The following is a 24857-nucleotide window of genomic DNA, read 5'->3' as shown; positions in this document are numbered from 1 at the left end:
GGGAGTTGGGAGTGGTACAGCGGATAGAGCACTGGGCTTGGAATCAGAAAAACTCATCTTCCCAAGTTCAAATCTAGCCTCAGACACTTCCTAGCTGTGTGACCTTAGGCAAGTCACTTAACACTGTTTGCCTCAGTTTCCTCATCTGTGGGATGACTTAGAGAAGGAAATGGCAAACCATCCAGCATCTCTGCCAGAAAACTCCAATGGGGACACGGGAGTCAGACACAACTGACATGACTGAACAACAAAAATCTAAATTGATCACCTTATTCTTTCCTCCTATGACAGCTCTTGGGACGGCAGGAAAGCCACAGATTACCAGGAAATCAGAAAGTTCAGAGAGAAAGGAAATGGCTAACTTTCTAGAGAAGGACTAGGCTACCCAACTCTTCCATGAGAACCAATATGTAAATGTCATGCTCCTGAAGAACAACTCTCCTAAGGAGAGTCAGACAGAGAGCACTACTGTGAAGAGAGACACGGAAAGAAGTCTTCCTTTTAGCTTAGGACAAACCTTCCCACCATCAATTCTTTCCAGCTTGACACCAGGAGCCACTGAGAATCTCCCATGTCTACACTGCTGACAGTAGCCTCAGCATAAACCTTGTCCCCAGAGTGGCACTGGGGGACTAGCATCTCTGAGCTTCCTCACTCCTATTTTTACATTCCTAATGATAAAGAGGATTCCCTCCATCATCTCCAGTCCTCACTGCTCTCCCTGCATCTACAGACTGTTTGATGAACTGTGCAGACTGAACATCCCTCCAGCACTGTAGACTCACCTCCAATCTCTCCCACGCAGCACCATCTTCCTTGGTGCTGGAGCTCACTCCCTTTCCCCTGGTCACTGCCTCATTCAGTCAGTCACGAAGTCCTAATGGTAAGACCTCATCTCTTCCTTTCCATTACCATCCCCTTACTTCAGACGATTCCCTCTAGCCTGGAGTACTGCAATGATCTTTTAACCTGTTTCTCCAGATCTCGCCAGGTCCCATCCTAAAGCCATCCTGGCACACTGTCACCAATTAATTTTGTCACACCCTCAATCAAAACATCACAGAAGGTTCCAAGCCCCTTCCTAATGAGGTCCCAAACGAGCGTTCCTGTCTCACTACTTCTCTCTATGAAACCTCCACTTAGCTAACCCGTCTGCCTGTTACTTTCCCATGACTTCACACCTTCTTTCATGTTGTTTCCTCTTCCTGGAATGTGCCTTCCTTCCAACATTGGCAGCTCTCAAGCTCCTCTTCCAACACACTTGACACCCGCTCAGCCCAAGGGAGAGTGATTTTTGCTGTCTCTGATCTCAGACAGCACTGTCTTTATACTTGTAACAGCTGACTGGATGGATCACTGTGCATGTGTGCTGTGCAAACCCAAAAGCTCACTGAGGGCAGGATCCATGCCAACCAAACTCCTGTATAGCAAACAGGAGCTGGGAAATGTTACACACACAAGGAGATGGCAAGCCCGCCGCCTGGCAAAGGGGCCCATTCTTGCCTGACGCCATGCCCATGGGATCCTCACTGATGGGGCCAAAATGTCAAAGACCCTAAAGAGATTTTCCGAAAGAAAAGAGAAGGCATTAAAAATGAGCATTTAAAACTGTTTTACATGTAACTGGACAAAAATAAACTGCGAAGTAAAAATCCAGCAAAAAAAGGAAAAAGGGAAGGAAAAGGTGCATGCTCCAATGTGCACCTGGCCAGGGGGCGCAGTGAGTAAGAGCGCCAGCCCCGGGGGCGGCCAGGGGGTGCAGTGAGTAAGAGCGCCAGCCCCGGGGGCGGCCAGGGGGCGCAGTGAGTAAGAGCACCAGCCCCGGGGGCGGCCAGGGGGCGCAGTGAGTAAGAGCGCCAGCCCCGGGGGCGGCCAGGGGGCGCAGTGAGTAAGAGCGCCAGCCCCGGGGGCGGCCAGGGGGCGCAGTGAGTAAGAGCACCAGCCCCAGGGGCGGGAGATCGAGGATCGGTTCTGGCCTCAAATACTCAGCTCCCACACACAAAATAACTGGCCGTGTAACCTTGGGCAAGTTACTTAACCCCAATTGCATTTAAAAAAAAAGTCAATTTCAAAGAGTTCAGAGGAAAGACAAGATCCCACAGACTAAGCACAGGAGGGATAAGAGATACTCAAGAATAAAGTTCTGAAGATAAAAGGGGAAATAAATGCACTAAAGAAGAAACACAGAATTTTTCTAAAAAAAAAGCCTGAAAGAGATGCATAGGGAATTTATCAATTGACTTAAGAGTTTAAAAAGAAATGGAAATAAAATGGAAGCAAAGTCAAGCAGGGCAGGATGTCTCTAAGAACGTGATCCATCCCGTAAAAACGTTGTCAGGAACACTAAAGCTCAGCATGGAATGGGGCTGGGGAGGAAATCAAAGCACAATAAAAAAGGGGGTTGTGTTTTTAAAGACATGATGGGAGAAAAAGGAAGTGCAAAGACCTTGGAGTGGGGAGGATGGAGGACAGCAGGTGGACCCACTTCTAATGCTGTTTTCTCTGCCAAAGACAGAAACCTCCAAATGCAAAATGACCGGGGGTATACTAAGTGGGGAGGTAAGGCCAAGAATACCAAGACAGACGTCTTGGGTAACGGTAAGTCATCAGGATCAAGTGACTCACATCCTCAGATCCTCAAAGAACTGGAAAAGAACTGCTGAGCTACAGTCAGAGAGATGTATCTGAAAGGCCCCTACTTAAAAACCAACAAGTAAGAGAACAGAGAGCGCAAACCACAGGCTAGTGACAAACCTAGAGCAAATAATTAAAGAGATGTCTGATTAACATCTAGAAAGGAAGACATGAGACAGCTCTTTCTAGAACAGGTCTTGTTGGCCTAACCTCATTTCCAGAAGCAGGAAATGCCCCAGAGAACATGGGAAAGAATCTAATGAGAGAACCTAGTTAGATGAACTCAAAGTTGTGTGGAGGGGCAGATTCAAAGAACAGCTGCTACTGGCTCGACAGCCAGGGTGCAGGAGGGCGTCACTGGGACTGTCCAGAAACTGCTCTTGGTCCAGTGCTATTTCATGATCGTGCCAATGACTTGGATAGAGGCATACAAGGCATAACCCATAAAATACGCAGTGACACTAAGCGGGAAGATAACACACTGGAGGACAGAATTCGCACCCAGAACAATGCCAAAAGGCTAAAGAACTGGACTGAATCCAGTCATACAAAAGAGAAAGATCTGAAGTGTAGTCAGCTTCACAGGTGCCCAACTCAAGGAGGCGTGGTTAGACAAGAGTAATTCTGAAAACAGATCTGAGTGGGTCAGAGGCCTGTAAATGAGCTCCCAGCTGGCAGCCAACAGTGTGATGCCCTGAGGCCCTGCCAAAGGAAGTGCAGCTTCCAGGAGCGTGCCATCGACTGTCCCCTGAGCTCTGCACTGGATGGCTGGGGGTGGGGGGGGATATGGATAAGCTGGAGTGTTTAGGGATTCCTCAAAATGGAGGATGGCCTTGGATCTGCAGCACAAGAGGTCAGACATTCAGCTAAGAGAAGAGAAGAGCCGCCATCAATTGTCTGAAGGGCTGCTGGTTTAGCCCCAGATGCCATGAGGAGTGATGGCCACAAGTTACAAAGAGGAGTATTTAGACCTTCAAAAAGGAGCTAATAGAAAGGGGAACAGACTAGCCTTCAGGGAGGTCTTTAAAGTGAGGCTGGACCAGCCCTGCTCAGGCATATCAAAGTGTGAGGAGCCCTCTCCCACACAGCTGGTCAAGGCAGCTGCGGAGGCCCAGTTGACTCTCAAGTCTGTGATCCCCTGAAGATCCCTTGTTTAATAGGATCGGCATTCCCTTTCAGAAAGTACAGAAATATAAATCCTTTCCATATAAAGCAAGGAAAGTAGACAGCAAAAAGACAAGGTTCAAGAAATTAAAATTTTATACATTAATAAAAAATTATAAGTGCATGTGAAAAAATTTCTAGGTAAAATCTATACAAATACGCACAAGAGTATATAAAGGATAGGGTATATAGCTGGGCTCTTGCTGGGAACTAAAGGCTGGAAACTGGCTCTATCCATGCAAGTGTCCCCATAGAGGCCTCATTCTCCAAGGCTAGGGAGCTGATATCTCCCCAGCTGAGCTGACCTGCCCAGGGTCACAGAGTTATTTATATCAGAGACTGATGGGAACCTATGCCTTCCTGACTCCAAGCCCAACATGCCATCCACTATGCCTTGCTGCCCCCATATACAAGCAATTACCTTTAAAAATGCAAATAGCTGAAGGGGTTTTTTGAATGCCTCTTTCCAGTTCATAGAGTTAATAGCTCCATAAATCAAAAAAACTCATTTTAAGCTACTGCTAAAATCACAGCAAAGACCAATGCTCTAGAGCACGGCTGTCAGATGTGCATGGCCCAGCAGTGGGCAACATTCTCCAGTGAAAATGTAATTGGGAAATAGCTATTAAAATAAATAAAACCATAACAGGACAGAGACAATAATGTGGTTTTCTAAGTCAATCGATGGCCACAGGGATCTTCATACACAATTCAGTGGCTCTCTAGTTCTCTTAAGTTTGACAGCACTGCTCTAGTCTGCAGGCCACAGTGCCCTGATCACGCCTCTTTTAGCCCAGAATGGGATCATATGTATTTGGGGCTCCCAAATAGGAAACTGGACAGTTTTGTCCTATGATTTCATACAATACAATCAACAACAACAAAAAGCAGAGAAATTGATCTGAAAAGGTAATACAGATCACAAACCAAGAATACAAAATGTATTAAATTTTATTTTTAAGAAATTATTTGGAAAAACTATTTGTGAAATTCATATGAAAATTAAAAGCAAAATATCCCATATAAAGAATAACATAATGATGCTATACTATAAGGAGAACAGCAGCCAAAGCATTCCGGAGATGAATATCACCACTGTATCTTATCAGTCTTACTAACTTAAACAGAAAAGGTTTAAACGTTCTTAATATCTGAAATAGGCTAACTTTATAGAGCAGGTTATTATGAAGCTCGCTAAGTCACTGCTTGCATATTCATTCTTGGGGACTCAATACTGATGTTTAAAACTCTTTCTCTATCTTCACATTTCAGAAAACAAAAACGTCTCTACCAGACCATAAGTTGACTACAATTGAAGTATGTCATCGTATCAGACCTAAGAAAAAGTAAACTAAAAAATTAAAAACCATTTTGATCTAATCTAAAAGTCGAAATAATAAAGTGGAGTGAATACAATGTAACAGCAGTAATTCAATCCTCATGATCTGAATAAGCCTATAAAACATTCATTAAACACTACAAAGACATCACCCACTGAAATCATAATCCAATGCCTCCTTGGGGCAAGAAGACAACCTTGGGTTCTAGGGAATGTGAATTCTAGGTCTCATCAAATTGAAAAAGCATTATTGGGGCAGCCAGGTGGCTCAGCGAGTGAGAGCACCGGCCCCAGTGTCAGGATCACCTGGGGATCGAATCTGGGCTCAGATACTTAGCACCACACCCAGAAATAACTGGCCATGTAACCTTGAGCAAGTTACTTAACCCCAATTGCTTTAAAAAAAAAAAAAGCATTATTAAGTATGAGTCTTACAGTAGATAGTATGTCTGCTGTCTGTGGATCAGCCTAGTTAACTATGGAGAGGCCCATAACTAGATCAACAGCATGGCAATGACCTTTTTAACCGCAGGAGCTCTCCGACAACAGAGATCAAATTACAGAATTTGCGATGGCAAGGCTGTACTTCCATTAGCAAAATCATAGGTCCTTGAAGTAGAGTACACAGGATTCTTCCTTAGCAGGATGGCTTCTCTGTAGTCCTGTCCCCTGGGCCTCCAACACTATTTCTCTGAGATGAGAAAGGCCCTGAGATCAACCTCTTTGATGTGCCCAGCTGGTCTCTCTGGCCTCTGCTCTGCCTCCTCTCAGACACAGAAAAGACACACGAGCGGAGGGGGAGCCAGGAGCCACTTCCTTTCCACAGTGGCCCACCCAGCTTCTCGGATGGCACAGGAGCTGGATTTAAGGGTTTCTGAGGCACCTTTTAAAAAAGGGGGGGAATGACAACAGCGCCAGCAGCCATGTGGTAGGCCCCCCCCACTAACTGGCCTCAGACAGTGGCGCTGACTAAGGGAGACCTCTTTTTTCAGCTTTTCCAAGGAGGCATTTTATCATCTCTCATCTTCTCCCTCCCGTCTCGGAAGACAGAGAATTAAGAATACTAACAATAATATTTGTGAGTTTATAATTCAGACTCTTCATTAACTGACGAGAGGACCTTAAACCACTTGATAATCAATCAGAGATACAATAACTATGAAAAGACATCACTTTAATCCAATACTGACGCAGTTGATATTTGGGAAAGAAAATAGAACCAAATGAGAGCTCACCTCTTTCAGGGCTTTTAATAATCGAGGTCGCTTTTCTTCAACACTTTCCCTGGACTGCTGCTTAAGCTTCCTTAAAAGTGCTGTAACTAAATTTAAGGGGGGGAAAAAAGTTAATTAAAAAGTTCTCACTTATTTTCACTTGGCTTAAAAAAACATGCTCCCAAAAGGAAATGCTGCCCCATATGACATCCCCAATTTAAGCATGAATGTGATTTCTAACTCTGAAATACCCAGAAAGACCATGCCAGAATTCATGACTACCACCCCCAGTCACTAAGCACCTCCCTGCAGGCCCCCACCTAGCCCAGCCATCTCCTAGCTAATCTGTTCAGGGCTGGGGAGCACCAAAGTCCCTCTGGAGAAGACAGACAACCTGGGATCAAGTCACTTCATCGATCTTAAGTAAAGGAGAGCTCTAGGTCTTCATTACAGAATGTTAATATCCAATAATGTAAAAATAAGAAAAAAAAATTGACAATCCATCCCCAAACTAGCAATGTAACTCAAGCTCTAAAGAAAACCAAAAGAGGACATTCTGATGCTCAAAGGCATCTTCTCAATCCCAGAGATCTGGAAGCTGCCTGAGGCACTGTGTCCTTTTCCCAAACGTCACTATCTTCTCCATACTGAAAACCTTCCAGAGCAGCGGCCTAGAGAAGATGAGGATTGTCCACGCCTTACATCAACTTCCTTTGGCCTCCTCTGCCACCACGACCACTGCTCGTTTCCACAAAGTCCTACTTGAGGCATGGCCCAGGAAAGCCTGCCAGTGAGGGGGTGAAGGTGAAAAGCCTAAAGGAGCAAATTAAAGTAATATGGGCTCAGGGCAAAAGAGAACGAGTTCTGTTTCAAAGAGACTGAGCCTGAGTGCCCGGGGGACGTCCAGAGGGAGAAGTCCAGCAGGCAGTGAGACAGAAAAGGGCTCGATGTGCAGAACCAGGCATCAAGCACACAGAAGGAACGATGAATCCATAGGAAGTGACAAGGTCACCAACAGAAGAGACAGAGCTCTTGGCACACCCGTGGTCAGGGGACACAATGTGCATGTTGGTACTACCAACGTGACTGAAAAGGATCCACAGAGAGCTAGAGAAGAAACCTGGAGAGGGCAGGCTCACAGAAAACCCCAAGGGAGGGGCAGTGATGGTGTCAAACACCCACAGGGCTCAAGGATGAGGGGACTTTCTCCAGCAGGACTTGGCAAGGCACAACCAGCAAGAGGACACAAGCCCAAGGCAGATGCCCGGCCAGGGGACTGGTTAGGTCTGGTTCCATCAGTTAACCACAGGGTCAGGGCCCTGAGAAGAAGACAGAGGCAGCAGCCTGGGAACAGACAGGAACAGAAGACAGGGACAGGATGTGACGCAAAGACGAAGTCTGGAACCCTAACTGGAGAATGACTGGACACATGGAATGTTTCTCTACAAAAGAAGAGGATAATGATGGATTCAGAGAAACAGAGAAATACTAGTATGGAAGGATGCTGAGTGTGATGACAACGATCTGGGGAAGAGCTTACAGGACGGCCACAGCAATACCTGAAGGGCAACAACTCTGAAAAGCTCAGAGCTCAGCTCAAGGGAGGGGCCAGTCAGGCCTCCCAACATGTCAAGATGGACAGCTCCCCCACCTCTGGGCAGAGAAGCAATGACCTGCAGAGAGGGACAGAGGGAGAGACAGGAGAAGACAGCCTGAGCAAGGGAGGAAGTAAAGAAGGCAGAGGAAGGCAGGCAGGAAGGAAGGAATAAGCACTCCTTCAAGTGCCTACTGCATGCCAGCACAGTGCTAAGCACTTGGCAAACTATGGCCTCCTGTGATCCTCACAACCCTGGGAAGCTGGTGTCATTTTCTTTTTTTTCTTTTCTTTTTTTTTTAAGCAATTGGGGTTAAGTAACTTGCTTAAGGTTACACAGCCAGTTATTTCTGGGTGTGGTGCTAAGTGTCTGAGCCCGGATTAGATCCAAGGTCATCCCAACTCTGGGGCCGGTGTTCTTACTCATTGAGCCACCTGGCCGCCCCTAAGCAATTGGGGTTAAGTAACTTGCTCAAGGTTACACAGCCAGGTGTTTCTGGGTGTGGTGCTAAGTATCAGAGCCCGGATTCGATCCGAGGTCATCCCGACTGTGGGGCCAGTGTTCTTACTCGCTGTGCTACCTGGCCGCCCCGGTGTCATTTTCATCTTTACTTCACAGATGAGGAAACTGAGGTAGGCAGCAGTAAAATGACTCACCCAGGGTCACCGAGCTACTAAGAGTCTGAGGCCAGATGGGAAGACCCGGCTGCCTCTGAGAATGAAGCAGGCATGTCCAGGGCGGCCAGCAGGAGGAGCTGTCCTGTCTATCAGAGGAGGGAGGCTTCTGCCGGGAGAGGGCAGGCTAGTAGGGAGTGACCAACATGAAAAGAGAGCATCAATAAAACACGTTTTAAAATGCACAAAAGGAAAAAAAGTGCCCAAGAGAATACAAATCAGAGTGGTCTCGTCACTACAGGCTAAGTTCTATTTCTTGTTCAAAAAATTCATGTGAGAGAAGTTCAGTGTGTCATTCAATATTCTCTATGTCTTGAGATGTCTGTATTTGCTGGTAATTCCATGTTCTCATTAGACAAATGAAATTTTTTGAAAAAAAGAATCCACTAAAGAGGGGCGAGGGCAGAGCTAGAAGCTGGAAAGCATCTAGGGGGGGCCTGCACATGCCCAAGACACAGCCGCGGAGGCCACAGCCACATGTACGGTCACGTCCCCAAAGATGAGAGCAGGGGTCAAAGCAGAGAGCTTTGTAAAAATGCAGAGGACGAGCAGGTGCCTGGCAGGGAGTCAGACCAGGTGACAGAGATGGAGCGGGGCTGGCAGCAAAGGGACATTCCAAGCAGGAGGCGAGTATAGAGAGGAGGAGAGGAAGACCTGGGACTGGGGCTGCTCATCACAAATGCTGCACCTCCTGAGGAAATCCTGAAAGAGCTGCAAGCCAAGAGTTCTAGGATGGAGGGAAGTTTGCTGACAATGGAGTATTTACCATGCATGGGGATGATCCCACCCTAAACCAGTAGCCAGACAAGAAACAATGGCAGCTTCTTACTCATCTGTCTGTCTCCATAGCTGATGGCTTCTGCCAGAGGGCTCCATCCCTGAGCATTTTTCACCTTTACTGGAGCATTGTGGGCCAAAAGCAAATGGGCACATTCTGCAAAAGAGAAGGCATTTTAAGCAGACCATTCCCAATTATCTTCACATCACTAAAAAGGAAAATCATTCAAGAAATCAATCACTATAATAACATGATTGTTGAAAATAGCTAATCAATGCCATGCTGTTCAGTGTCCATTATGAAAAAGAATGAACCCCAGCCTGCAGAAGCTGGCCACGGAAAATCCCACGGAGCCACATTCTGTCAGTTACTATCTCCCTCTGCTCCTCAACAGGCTCAGGCCGCTCACAGAAAACGCTGAAGAGTGGCTTGCTTTATTTACTGCCACAGACGTGGGCAGTCTGTCTTATCTGATCTCTAGCCTCTAAGCTGTCACTGGTCACAGAACATCAGCTGCTCCCACCAGCCGGACTAACTTCTGTTGCCCTTGCTGCTTTCTATAATCATGATTCTTCTAAACCTATGGTGCTCCATGATTTACAGGCATAAGGAAAACATCCAAATAATATTATATTGGTTTTCTTTTTAATGGACTTATGTGCATCTATTATTGAAAGGAAACTCAAATTTGGAATTTCTTTCAAAACTATTGGCTGCGTCCTACCAGGGAAATAAAATACTCTCATACCATTCTTCCCAAAGATGGCCACTTCACAATATTAACTCTTTAAAGATACTAAATGTTAACATATAATTGTTTCCAATTTATGAAGTGTTAACGTTAAATAAGTAAGTGATATACCAAAATATCTCTCTCTGATCTACTACTGAAACAGTCAACTGGGGCTCATCAATGGCCTATGACTCTAGAAAAATGTTGAAAAAGGGAAACCTCGACTGCTGGGCACTGAGGGGGTTATTCATGAAATAAGCGCCATTCTAGTGTTCATTTAACATGAAAAGATAATAAAAGTGTATCATTGAAATGCTCGGGTTTCCAAAATCATTAGGATATGTCTAACCCCTTTAACTCAAATGAGGAGAAATACTGTAAGATGTATATACCCCAGCAGGGGAGGGGGCCGGCAAACAGAAAACTCGTGGCACTGGACCTGAGGTCAAGTGTGGCCCCGAGAACATCACAACTTCCATTTTCCTGATCTGTAAAATGATGGGGCTGGAGTCTGAGAAGGTCCCTTACAGAGCTAAATCTACTAGAACAGTTTCATTCTCTCCACAGATCTCTTTTAAGTATAGCTGTCTACAGATGAATCTGGGAAGAGCAAAGGCCAACAAACAAACAAGCTGCTCATCATCAATTTGCCACAAGAAGGGGACATTCGTTAGTCAGTGATGCCCGGTATAATGAATCGCACTGGCATGCTTTTTAAGGGGTGGAAAGTTGGTTCTTCCCAACAACCCAAGAAGGCAGGCATTTCTTCATTTTACCCATTAAGAAACTAAGGTTTTGGGAAGATCAAGACAAGACTAGAAAAAGCAAAGAGAAGGAAAAGAGAGAAATCAGAGGCAGAGAAGAAGTCAACAGGAGAAGCCTTCAGACAAGAAGAGAAGACACAAGACTGAGCAAAGCATGGACCTGCAGAATGGGAGAGTGAGGCCCCTGTACCTCCCCAGCCCTGTGAAGCCAGGGGACATCACTTGTCCTTCTATAGCCCTGGAGGGTAAAGACTGGCCCAAGCTAAGTCAAAGATAACAAAAGAGTGAGTCCAATAGAGATTGCAAACTTGCTCTAGGGAATGACAGGCAAGAATAGAAATATTCCCAACAGAACTGAATCTCAAGCTTTAGACAGCAGTTAGATCACATCAATCAATCGACAAGCAATAATCAAACTCCAAGTCATATCCAGCCACTCTGCTACCAGGGAAACAGACAAAAAGGAAACAGTCCCTGCCTTCAAGGAGCTTCCATTCTGTTAGGGGAGCCAACATATAACTAACTAAGGATACTCAGAATCCAAAACAGACAAGGGAGGGAGGGCACCAGCAGACAAGGAGAAGGTGTCAGGAAGGACTTCATACAGAAGTCCTTTAACTCAGTCTAGAAGTAACGGATTCTGTGGGGTAGAAGGGAGGATGTGGTACATCCCAAATATGACAAGTTATGGAGACAGGAACGTACTGCCCTGTGTGAGGAACGAGGAGATCCACAGAGTGTGGGGAATGAATCATTTAAAATAATCAGAACAATGACAGCTGGCATTTATGCAGTGCCTTAAAATCCGTAAAGCATTTTATAAAATATCTTATTTTAATCATCACCATCCTTTTTAAGGAAGGTGTTATTATTATCCCCATTTTATAAATGAGGAAACCAAGGCACAGAGAGGTTAAGTGACTTACTTACCCAGGGCCACACAGCTAGTGAGAGTCAATTCAGTTGAGTGAAGAGGTTAGAAGCCACACTGCAAAGGGTTGAAAAGTGAATGAGAGCCATAAGAAAAGTAACTTTTTCAAGGGTTCAGAGGCAAAAAAGATCCCACCTAGCTAGGGGAAAGATTAGGGAAGGCTTCATGGAAGAAATGATGTCAGATGCCCACACTGAGAGGATCCCACAGTCTCTGATGCTGGTACAAACAAAAGAGAAGGCCTCCGGAGATGCACTAAAAGGGTGATGGGAAAAACAGATAAAAGGGAAGAGGGAAGAAAATAAAGAGGGAAAAAAGGAGGAGGCAAGGAAAGCAAGCAGCTTTGTCTACATGTTTGGCTCAGAAAGGAAGGAGCAACAGATTCAGAAGGTAGCAGAGCTGAGAAAAAATGTTTTTTTCTTTTAAAGATGGAGATACTGAGGTGTGATAGGCAAATGACATAGGGGGAGCTGAAGGGCAGAGAGAGAAGGGTAGACTGAGGCGCAAACACTGGAGGATGTGAAGGTCATGTATATGGATCCTCAAAGACTTTAGGTTCAAGAAAATATGAAATTATTTCTACTATAATCACTTTAAGAGGGAAAGGGAGTGTTATCTCTTTGGAGAATGTCTTAAACTGGACTATCTGCACTCTAAGAAACAGTGAATGATAAATTACTAACGCATAATGAAACAAGCAGGTCCAGAATAACACATATAATCATTACAATAACATGAAGTAAAAACCCACTAAAATGAGGCTGGACCCTGAGTAGTTCTACAGGACTTGTGTGACCCAGGTTGGGGGATGAGGAACAAGCCTTCCATTCCCAAAATCCAGGGGACATTTGGGAGAGAATGTTGTCCACACCATCAGATACTGGCACTGTGTTGGCAACTGGGTATAAATGGGGGTGTGGGAAGTACAGAGCACATTTTAGAAAAGCTCCCATTAAAAAAGTTCAAGTTTAGAAATCCAAACATTTATCTAGAGAATTCTAACCTACCTGGAAAACAGCTATACAGAACAACTCATGCCTAAGACTCAGGGAGAGAAGAGATTCTACAGTAGCTAGGAATATAAAAACTGACCAAAGCACTTTACTTTAGTGGATTTTTTAAAATAAAGACTAGGAAACCTAGCCATGTGACCTTGGGCAAGTTACTTAAACCCAACTGCCCTCCAAAAAGCAAAAAATAAAATAAAATAAAATAAAGACTAGGAATTTAGGTTTTTATAATTACCCGTGATACAAGAAACTCAAGAGAAATTCTACAGAGAACTATTTCCTATGTGTTCAAGCTTAGGATCTCTACAAAACTCCTATTCTATTAATAATTCATCATTAACTAAATCCTATTACTAAAAGCCTCACCATATCCAATCTGTGCCAACTTTACTTTCACCATCGCTCTCCTCTACACCCCCTTCTCTATCATTGCCATCACCCACATGGACCTCCTGCACCTCACAAGTGGACTGTGGCCAGAGTCTACCAGTCAGCCCCCCACCCCAAAGTCTTTCCCTGATACAACCCATCTTCCAGTCATGGCCAAATCCATCTCCCTAAAATAGAGCTATGACCAGGTCACCCTCTGCTTAATAAATTCCAGTGGCTCCCAGTGCCTCCCAGATCATATACCAAACCCCTTATCACCTTTTCCCTCCTGCCCTTACTCCCCCACACACACTCTTGGATCCAATGACCCAGGCCTCTGTGCTATTCCCCAAAGGTGACTCCAACTGCTGACTGGGTCTTTCACCAGGCCTTCACAGCTCTCCCTCCAAACCTCCTCGTCTTGTCTTTTCTGCTAAAATCTCACCTCCTACAGGAAACTTTTCAACAAGGCCCTTAACTCTAGTGCTTCCCCTTATCTGACCTTCTCAAATTCATCCTGTCTTTATGCATACAGGTGTTTGCCTGTTGTCTCCCCACTGAGATCATGAGCTCCTGAGCTCCTGGAAGAGAAGGCCTGTCTTCTGCCTTTCTCTGTATCCCCAGCATTTAGCACAAGTTGGGCACACAAGACACGCTTCCCAAGTGTCTCCTGCCTGACGTGGAGATGATACTGAGTCACTGAAGGTTTCTCCACAAAACTTCAGCACTGGCCAGCTTTGCCAGCTACAAAGACTGATCAGAACACAGGCTTGGAGATAGGCACTGAGAAATAAATCTGCTTCTCTGCAAGGGGATTTCTTCTTAAACTACAGCAACTGTCAAATAGCAACTTCCTAAATAAGTGACAAGACTTAGCTTAGTCATTGTACTGAGTTATGCTGATCTATCTTAGACAAACACACACCACATCTTACTATGCATTCAAATTTGCCAAAAGGAAGTATCAAAGTCTTACTCAAAGGGTAAATCACAATACAATTATATCAGTATTCAAGGTGACATAATTCTTAATTCTTAAACACAGACAAAATTTAATTTTTCCTGTATTATGAATCTTGAAATAACAAAATTATTAATAAAAACATTTTCAAAAGTTATAAAGAATTTCAATCTGATTTATTCTATTCTGTGGCAAGGATATGGTGGAAAAAGAAAATCTGTCTTTCTACATTTAAAACACTGCCATCTCAAAGGATAATTCTTTATGTATATTCTAAACTTGACAGGGCTTGCCAAATGAAAGGAGAGGAAAATTCTCCAGGTTTAGTAAAAAATAAAAACTAATGACAGTGCATAAGACTTTAGCTTCATCCTACATGTTTTAAAAGACCAAATTTATGTTAAAATTTTAAGACTCCATGAACAAGATGTTTTAAAAAGAAAAAAAATTATATTTACTAACCTTTATTTCCTAACATCACAGCAAGATGTAAAGGAGTGTTTCCTAAAACAAAATTAAAAATAAAAATTAGATGGAATAAAAGAACACAAGACAATTCATTCAAATGGGGTTCCTTATTCTGATTAAGTCTAACATGAAATTAGGGATAACATCCTCCAATCAAGACAAGTCAATGTGATCCTGCTCAATCAGAACATGGTGATTTTAACCTGATACAAGAGCAGTCTCACATCAGATATGTTATAAACAAGTTGGTCAACTTTGCATGTAAACATCTTTACTACCTGGTTAAGATACAGCTAAAGCTCTATGTGAATCCATCTATTTTTACTATACATGGAAAAAAGATGACTTTAAGATACCCTTAATTTATCTCAAAAAAATTAATACCACACCTACTTTTTATTCACTATTTTTCTGATGCTAAGAATAGCAAACTTTCAGAAACAAATTCCTAAAGAATCAAGAAGAAACAAGAACAGGCCTAAAGCAAAATAAATAAAAGCAACTTAATCATTATCTCCCCCCCCCCCCCAGATAAATCGAGAGCTAATCCAAAACTACAGACAAGCAAAGTCATTTTTATTTTTCCTTTAGGTCAAACTTTATGCTCATTGGAGGGGAGGGGGGGGGCGTGCCCCGGGAAGCACCATGCCCTACTGCACCTTAACTCCCAACAGAAAAGATGACCTCCCCAAGCGGCCCCAAGTTGCACACTCCCACAAGCCTGGCCCCCTGGGACACTCCTTCCAACTCAACTCCTCCCATCACTGATTTATTCATTCATCCAAATCAACATGAAAAGGCTCAAGGGGTTCTGAGCACTAAGAAAAACCAGGTGAAACCTCAGGCCCTGCACTAGCTAAGGGATAAGCCAAGAATAAATCAAGGCCCCAAGTCTGGACAAGAAACCCTACTACCCAATTAGCAAGTCAATTCAATGGGGTGGGAAGCGAGGCCTCAGTGACTGGGGATGCTGAGGTAAGGATACAGGCTGGAAAGGAACATCTCCTAAACCACCTGAGCGTGCCAGCTGGGATGTGAACATGCGTCTCCCCAAACCATCCTGGCACTTGGAGCTGCGGCTCCCCACAGCAGCAGGTGGCACACAGGAGGCCGCTGCCATCCCTGTGGGGGTCCTGGCCAAACACAGAGCTGGGGGGAAGGGCCGGGACGCATCTCAGCGGAGACCTTATCTCTTCTGGGTCTCTGCCCAATAGCCTGAGCGCTCGAGCTACTTTTAAAATGTGTTTGCCATAAAAAGAAAAAAGCCTGGGCGGCTGGGCAGCACAGTGAGTAAAGAGGCAGCCCGGAGTCGTGAGGACCGGAGTTCGGATCCGACCTCAGACACTTAAGCACCCACACACACAAAAAACAAAAACCAGCCGTGTGACCTTGGCCAAGTTACTTAACCCCAATTGCCCTCCAAAAGGCAAAAGAAAAAAAAGAGAAAAACCCTGCAGCCCCCCAGGGAGAGGAGCGCTGAAGCAGTTCTTTTTCTTGGCTTACTTTCTTTTGCAATATGTCCTACATGACTTCACAGAAATCATGACAGATCACTTGCCTTCTTGAGGCATGGGGAAGGGTGGAGAAGAGAAAGAATTTGAAAAGTCAACATTTTTTAAAATGTTTTAAAAAATGTCACGTGATGGAGAGATATTTAACAAAATAATTTTTTTTAATTAAAAAAACCGACTAAGACGCATTAGCCAGCTAGGCAGCCCAGTGAGCACTGGACCCGCCGTCAGGAAGGCCTGAATTCAAATCTGAGCTCAGACACTTACTAACTGCGTGACTGTGGGCAAGTCATTTGGCCTGTGCTTGAGTTTCCTCATCTGTAAAATGGGGAGCACCTCCGTCCCTGGGGTGCAGTAAGGATCAAGTGAGGTAACAGTAAAAGCACTTAGCACAGGGCCCGGCCCCTGGGGGCACTTAAGAAATGTCATCTAGGATGGTTATGACAAAATTAGTTACAACAATGAAGATTCAGTCGCACTGGGCCCCACTTAAGCTGCTGGCAGAGAAGGCAATATGGCAGCCTGAAATAAGTATGGGAGTGATGGACCATTGTCCAAAGTGAATTCTGGGAGGAAGGGGCAGAGAAGACCCATTTCTACAAAGGTGTTCCTTAGCAGCATTATTCTTAATAGGGAATACTTCTGTTACTGTGTACAAGCCCTGGAAACTGGGACAAGACATTCTGTTATATAAATGTGATGGCTAAGACATGACAAATGGGAGGAATGAGAAGGAAGGGGGAAGACATGGCACGTGCTTGTACTGTGGGAAGCAGCAGAAGCAGCATTCACTAGAGGGGCATGGGCCTTCCCAGAGTCCCCTGGGACAGTTAGAAACAAGACCGGGCTCCTTCTTTTTTTTGTGTTTAGTCACTGCAGTCGTGTCCATGGGGGTGGCCACACTGACTCACCATTTCTTTCTCCAGCTCATTTTTTAGATGAAGAATTGAGGCAAACCAGGTTAACTGATTTGCCCAAGGTCACACAGCTTGTGTTTGAGGAGAAATCTGAACTCAGCTCTTCCGAACTCTATTCACTGTGCCACCTAGCTAAATTACATAGAAACAATTTTGTAGAATCAATTTTATTCTTGTTTCTGTAACCGAAAATTACTAACTTTAGAATTTTTTTAAAATTAAATATTGTTGAATGAACCTTCCTATGTCCTATATGATGTATGTCAGCATATCCAAAGTTCCCCTTAAATTCAAAGAACATTCCCATTTTCCCCATGGGAATGAGAGTTCAGGGAGCCAGTACAGCCTGATGGCCAGAGAAAGGAGTCAGCAGACATGGGTTTAAAGGTCACAGTAGACCCAACAGCTCTGTAACCGTGGTAAAGTGCCCAAGCTTGAGGCATCTTGGTGGCAAAAGGAAGGAGCACTGGGCCTGGGGTCAGGAAGATCTCAGAATCCGCCACTCACCAGCTGTGACCCTGATGCTTCAGTCTCCCCAGTGCAGAATGGGGATAACAGCACTTACCTCGCCAAGTGTGCAGTGCCCGGCACACAGTGGGCCCTCTATCCATGGCAGCTATCGTTACTATGGTCACCTCTCACTGCCCCAATTTCCTCAGCTGTGAAACAGGGGCAGCAGTAGTGGTACTACACATGACAGGCCCCCCCAAACTCTGACCAAATCTTCCCACTAGCTGAGGCATCGGCCTGAGGCCATAAGCCTTTCATTATTGCTAGGCCCAGACTGGTGACCCTCCACCTAGCCTAGCCCTCCATAGTCTGTCATCCCCAGGGAGCCTTCAGCTATTTCCTGCCCTTAATCCCATTTCTGCTGTCTGACCTCAGCAGTCAAGATCCTCCTTAGATCCCTCCCACGACCTTTCTGCATATCCGTGAAGGGGCTGAGATGCAATCTTGAGCAGCCTCAGTCTATGTCAGATTGTTCTGGCCTGCTTGTCCAATATGTGAGGGGTCACTTGCAGTGAGTTTCCCCATTCTGAAAAATCAAATCTAGAGTGGTTTCAGCATCCACTAGGCCTAAGTTTAGAAGTCACCTGACCTTGCAGGGATCTGGGACTTAGAGCAATGGAGACCCTCCCCAGGGCCACCTCAGCACAGGATAAGCCAAATAAGGCCTAAACTGCTTTCCAGACCTTGCACAGGACACCCACATGTTTCCGTGTCCTTTAGATTCCGGTGCTTAGGTTGTGGGCCGGCCTCCCCAACAATGAGAGTGAAGGCCAGTTGGGGGTTGGGTTTCTGTGTTAGAAGGTTATATAATCATGGGCTTGCTTCTCCCTGGCAGACACCATTTGACCGACAAGGGCAGGGTTCTTTCTCATGAGAAAGAATAAAGACCTTTTCTGATCTCAGACTCAGACTCTGAACTCTTTCATCTCACACAAATACAAACATCACAAATAACTTAGGCTCCTTAAGAGTCTACCCATTATGGAGAATCTTTAATAAACTTGGCTTTTCTTTGGCTGAGAGAAGGCTTGAGTTGAATTAATTTGGCAGGACTCAATGTGTTGGTATTTTAGGGGTCTCAAAGCACCCCTAAACCTCCAAACCTCAACAATAATTAGATGAATAGAAAATCTGACTTTCAAACACAAGACTCAAGCATAAAAGGATAAATATACAAGAGAAATCATAAGGGACTCAGTTAAGTTAATGTTTTACTTTTCTATATGGGAAGATGAGACATATAACACCTAAGAAACTTCATCACAGTTATTGCAGTTGGAAAGAATCTGCACAGAGAACATAAGAGTGAGTTGATCATGTTAGGATAATCTGAGGGGAAAAAAAGGATGGAAGGCCAAGAAAAAGGAATAATGGGGGAAATTATCTCACATAAAAGAGGCACACAAGACCTGTCACAGGAAAAGGGAAAATGGGGAAGGAGCAACGTCAACTCTAAATTCTAACCTATTCTACTCCATCTGAATTGGTTTAAAGAGGGAAGAATTTATATGCAGTAAATAGATATAGAAACCTACCTTTTTCTTTCCTTTTCTTTTTGCTTTTTTGGAGGGGGGAAGGCAGGGCAATTGGGGTTAAGTGACTTGCCCAAGGTCAAATGGCTAGTAGGTGTTAAGTGTCTGAGGCCAAATTTGAACTCAAGTCCCCCTGACTCCAGGGCCAGTGCTCTATCCACTGCACCACCTGGCCGCCCCAGAAATCTCTTACCCAAAAGAAAAGCAGAAGGAAAGAGATAAGAGAAAAAGGTGGAGGAGCTAACAAAGAGGAGGGCCAATGAAGGAAGACAAGGATCAGGAGCAAAACAGACTTTAGAGCATGGACAGGATAAAAAGAGGGAAGAATGAACATTAGAAAACAGGATAGAGAGAAATGTACAGATAATAGTTATAACTGGGAATGGGATGAATTCACCCACAAAAAAAAAAATAGAATAGATTAGAAACCAGGATCTGAAAATGTTATTTACAAGAAGCATATTTGTAACAGAGTCAAACAAAATCTATTATGCTTCAGCAGGTTAAAAAAAAAAGGGCAGGAGTAGCAACCATGATCTCAGACAAAGCAAAGGCAAAAACTGACCTAATCAGGAGACACAAGAGAGAAGCAGAGAAATGACATCTTGCTAAAAGGCACCACATATCACTACTGAAGACAAAACACCAAATGGCAGAGCATCCAAATTCTTAAGGGAAAAGTTACAGGAGTTACAGGAGGAAACAGTAAAACTATACTAGTATGGAACCTCAATTTACCCCCTCTCAGTGCTAGATAAATTTAATAAAAAAAAAAAATTTAAAAAGCAATTAAAGAGATGAATAGAATTTTAGAAAAGTGAGATATGATCGATCTCTGAAGAAAAATTAATGGAAACAGGAATATACCTTTTTCTCAGCTGTATAGTTTCAATTAGGGCATAAAAGCCTCACAAACAAATGGAGAAAAGCATAAACATTAAATGTACCATAATGTAACAAGGGCCATGGAAACAGTAAAAATTAACTGGACATGGCAAATATAGTAATACATTACATTTTGTGTGACTTTACATTTCTAATCAATATACTGATAGGGGAGGGGCAGGAGGGAGAGAATTTAAAACTAAAATTTTTAAATGAATGTTAATTTTTTTATCTAATTGGGAAACAAGGAAAAAATAAAAATATATTTTAGAAAAAAATAATAGGAAACTAATTTAATCCTAAAGAATGAATGGGTCAAAGAACAAATCATAGAATAACCCATATTTCCATTAAAGAAAATGATAACAGTAACAATATGCCAAAATTCGTGAGATGTGGCCAAGGTAGTACTTAGGGGAATATTTCTATCTCTAAATGCATATGTTAATAACAGAAAGAAAAAATAAATCAATGAACTGGATATACAACTAAAAAAAAAACTAGAAAAAGAACAAATTTAAAATTCCCAATTAAACACCAAAATGGAAATCCTGACGTTAAAGGTGAGATTAATAAAGTTGAAAGTTTAAAAAAAAACTATCGAACTAATAAATAAATCTAGAAGCTTCTGTTAAAAAAAAAAAGATAAATTGCTGGTTAATTTGATTTTTAAAAAAGGAAACCGAATTAATAGTATCTAAAATGAAAAGGGTGAATATACCCCCAATAAAGAGGAAATTAAAGCAATTATTAGGAGTTATTTTGCCTAAAAATTTTATTTATTATTAAGAATTATTTTGCCTAAAGAAATTAAAGAAACCACAAATGAGCTCCCTAAGAAAAAGTCCCCAGGCCAGATGAATTTACAAGTGAATTCTACCAAACATTTAATGTGCAATTAATCCCAGTACTATATAAACTATTTTCAAAAATAGGCAAAAGAAGGAATGCTATCTAATTCTTTTTATGGAACAAATATGGTTTTAATACCTAAACCAGGGAAAGCAAAAACAAAGAAAGAAGATTACAGGCTAGTTTCACTGATGAATATTGATGCAAAAATTTTAAATAAAATATCAGCAAGGAGATTATGGCAATATGTCATGAGAAATGACAAGTTTGGTTTCCACAAACTCTATAGCAACAATGGATGTTGCAAAGACAGATGTTACACAGATGTTGTAAATCAGAATGAGGAAAGGAAGGACAGAGAGGGTCCCTATCCAGTCATACAGCTGGAAGAAATCTCTAAATTCCTCTTGAAGGAGGCCTAGGCTAAACTGGCTCAAACTGGCCAGGGTCAAGGGATGCTTAACTCATGCTTAACTAGCTTCATGTGTACTGACTGACAAGACCCTGCACAGAATTAGAGCCTCATTATCCGCCCATGTTATTTGGGAGGAGGGCACATGTCAAGGAGTAACATGCAAAGTGGAAGTCCAGGAAGAGGGCTGTCTTGTTTGAGGGGCGTATGACGGTGGGCAGTTCCAGAGGCTGCACCTAGCCAATGGAGAACAAGGCAGGAAATTCGAATGGAAGCAGCATAAAAGGCCTTGCATTTGTCTACCATCTTTTGAAAGAGGCTACCCATTTATTCAGAAAGAATAAATGTAAAATAAAGGTAATGAAAACCTTCCTGGTTTTCCCATGAGTGTTGTTTATTCCTAGACTAAGAATATTTCTCACATGTTACAAAATTAGAAAATAAACCATGTAAATCAAAAGCATTTCTATCTATTATCAACAAAACCCACCAAAAAGAGGTAGAAATTCAATTTAAAATAACTGCAGATGTTAAAAAATACTTGTGAATATACATGCCAAGATAAACCCAGGGATTATATGAACAAAATTACAAAATGCTTTCCCCAAAAATAAAGGCAGATCTAAGTAACTGGAGAGTTATTTAGTTAACTGTTCACAGGAAGGCCAAGTCAATATAATAACAATGACATTTCCACCTAAATTATTTATTCAGGGCCATACCAATTAAGCTACCAAACTATAATTTTACAGAGCTAGAAAAAAATGACAAAATTCATCTGGAAGAGTCAAGAATATTAAGGGGATCAATGAAAAAAATATTTGAAGGGAAAAACCTATGAAAACTTTTATGAATTGATTCAAAGTAAAGTGAGCAGAACTTTTTCACATCACATGTATATATTGCTTGCCTTTCTCAACAGGAAGGGGGAAATAAGGCAGGAAAAAGGGAGAGAATTTGAACTCACATTTTTAAAAATGAATGCTAAAAATAAATTAATTAAAAATTTAAAAATACTTTACAACCTCCCAGGGTAGGGGTGGGTGGGGCTGAACAACAGTGGTTCCCAAAACAGCACAGAATTCATCAGATTAGTGCAGACTACAACAACTAAACTGCTCACTCCCTGGTCTAAGGGATCTTAGAACACAATTAAGGTAGCCAAATACTGCATTAGCTTTTTTGGCTGCTGCCTGATAATTCTAACTCCTAAAGTCCACTAAAATCCCCAGATCTTTTTCAAAACTGCTATCTAGCCATGTTCCTGGGTCTCCCACTGAAGACCTCCTTCAGTGTAACCATGAACCATTCTTGAGATCTGCCAATACAAATCCCATTGTACTGTACTGTCTGATCAATATCTCTCCACCTTCTTTCTCAACCAGCATAGAATGAGACATTTTTCAAAAGCTTTGATGAAGTCTGGGTTACTACGGCATTCTCTTTGCTAATGTAATAATGCAGAAAAAAAAAGGAAAATAAATGATATAACGGGACGGCCTGTACTTTGTAATTATTGCTTCTTTTTCTGGTTTCAGCCTGACATCTCTTTAATGCTCCCTGATAAATCCAAGTCACTGTCACCCATCTGCAGCTTCCCAGCATCTGCCCTCATCTCATCTTGTGCTTCTGTGGCTTTCCTGAATTCTACAGATGCCTAGTGAGAAAAGCGCTACAAGCGTTACAAGCGTTACAATTTCCCAGATGAGGACACAGGTTGATCCCAGTTTGAGACAGGAGACATTTGTAGCAAACTTTCAGAAGTTTCTCGGCTTCGCTAATGAAATGCTCCCCTTCCCTATATTATGATCTGAAAGGCTACAGGGCAGAAAAGCAAGCGGATGTATTATGAAGGGAGCGTTCTGGGGTCCCTTGACCTCACCAGGTATATTCCCCTGTCCTATGCAGTTACCTGCAAAGGTTACCTGGCAGATAGCAAGAGGGAGTGTAACCTTTTTTGTTTATGCCTCTGGATATGGTCCTAGAATAGTACCCTAACTAACCTTAACTAACTAACCTTAAGCAAGGGTAAATAGTAAACAGGATGAAGGGAGAGAGGCTCCTTCTACATTATTTGCATTCCTTTCATGTAGGATCTTTCTACTTTGTCTGCATTCTTTGGGGGTGTCTACATTCTTCTGGGGGGCATAAAAACACTGAGCTCCTTGCATCTTTGGCTCAGTATGAAACGGTCTTGTAATAAACAGACTACTGAGTACACCCCCGTCTCATTTATTAATACACACTGTACCTCACCTCACCTATGACCTCAAGTGGTTATGGACAACTTTTTTCCTTTACCCAGTCAAAGTCAATCTTAGATGGGAATGTTCAATGACCCTTTAAAATTACCAAAGTGATATGAATACAAGGTACCCACCCACAAGGCTGAGTTGCCTTTTCCCTGGGTTTATCCTCTAGAGGCGCCCTAAGGTTCAGAGGTGCCCTAAGGCCTGGGTACTAAAATCTCCCCTTTTCATGAAATACCACAAAACTTCCCCTTATCCTGGACCATAGAATCCCCTGTCTCCCTCACCCTGTGTCATTCATCATCCTCATCCAAGGCACTTAGATTGGAGGACTTATCCTGTACTTACATCTCCGACCCCCATCAGAAACCCTAAAAATCACATCATCATTCCTGCCTCTGGGCCTTTTCCTGTATCAGTGCCTTTGTGAGCTCCCTGATAAATCTCAGGCCCCCATGCTTTTGCATCAATAAAGCTCCCACCGGCTAAAGAGAAGTGAATTCTTTCAAAAACTCAAACCAGCTGTCCCAACTCTGACCTGAACAATTGGCTCTAGTAACAAAATTTGCTATAAATAACTATGTATATCCCTGACTCTAAAATAAAGAACCTTTCATCACTGCATTAGAAAGCTATAAACTACACAGACTCCACTGAGTCACTCAAAAGTTAATTTTGAAGGCACTAACATACTATTAACCTGGTTCTTAAGTATGATGTAGTGGTGGCACGGTGGATAGAGTGCCAGGTCTGGGGTCAGGAAGACTCAACTTCCTGAGTTCAAATCCAGTCTTAGAAGGAAGGTCAAGGAGGCCAATGACGATTAGGTCAACGAGGGAGGGGGATATGAAGTATTGAGGTTCCAAGGACTATACTACTAAGCATCATACATATACAGGGCAGCTATGTGGTGCAAAGGATAGAGATCTGGGTCTGGAGTCAGGAGGACCCAAGTTCCAATCCACTCTCAGACACTTACTATCTATGGGACCCTGGACAAGTAAACTCACCCTGATTGCCTCAGTTTCTCATCTCTAAAATGAACTGCAGAAGGAAATGGCAAACCATTCCTGTATCTATCTTTGCCAAGAAAACCCCAAATTGTGTCTCAAAGAGACAGATGTGACTACAACAACAATGAAAATATTACTACATTTAGAGTCGAGTTCTGGATTCAAATTCCATCTCCGACAGTTATTAGCAGTATAACACCAATACTACACAAATCACTATATCTGTAAAAAGAAATACTTGTACTATCAATTTCACAGTTATTGTTAAGAAAATCTTTATTAGACTTAAAGTACCATACAAATTGCTATTATCTCATCAGTGAGTAATGTGTATATTTCTTC

The 24857-nt window shown here is 43.0% G+C and overlaps 1 protein-coding gene across 1 annotated transcript in view; it reads right to left on the bottom strand.

Moving 5' to 3' along the window:
* LOC138165239 (ankyrin repeat domain-containing protein 13C-like) overlaps window positions 1–24857 on the bottom strand; it is a 76607-nt gene that overhangs the window by 37535 nt on the left and 14215 nt on the right. Inside the window, exons 2-4 of the mRNA XM_069093360.1 lie at window positions 14629–14670; window positions 9450–9554; window positions 6373–6458 (exon numbers count right to left, since the gene is read on the bottom strand). Coding sequence (XP_068949461.1) covers window positions 6373–6458; window positions 9450–9554; window positions 14629–14670 — 233 coding nt within the window. The remainder of the gene's footprint in view (window positions 1–6372; window positions 6459–9449; window positions 9555–14628; window positions 14671–24857) is intronic.

Source organism: Petaurus breviceps, unplaced genomic scaffold, assembly GCF_028583685.1.
Source record: "Petaurus breviceps papuanus isolate PSGF00001 unplaced genomic scaffold, PetGlider_PUasm1.0 208, whole genome shotgun sequence".
Classification (NCBI taxonomy): domain Eukaryota; kingdom Metazoa; phylum Chordata; class Mammalia; order Diprotodontia; family Petauridae; genus Petaurus; species Petaurus breviceps.
This window is presented reverse-complemented; position numbering and strand designations above follow the sequence as displayed.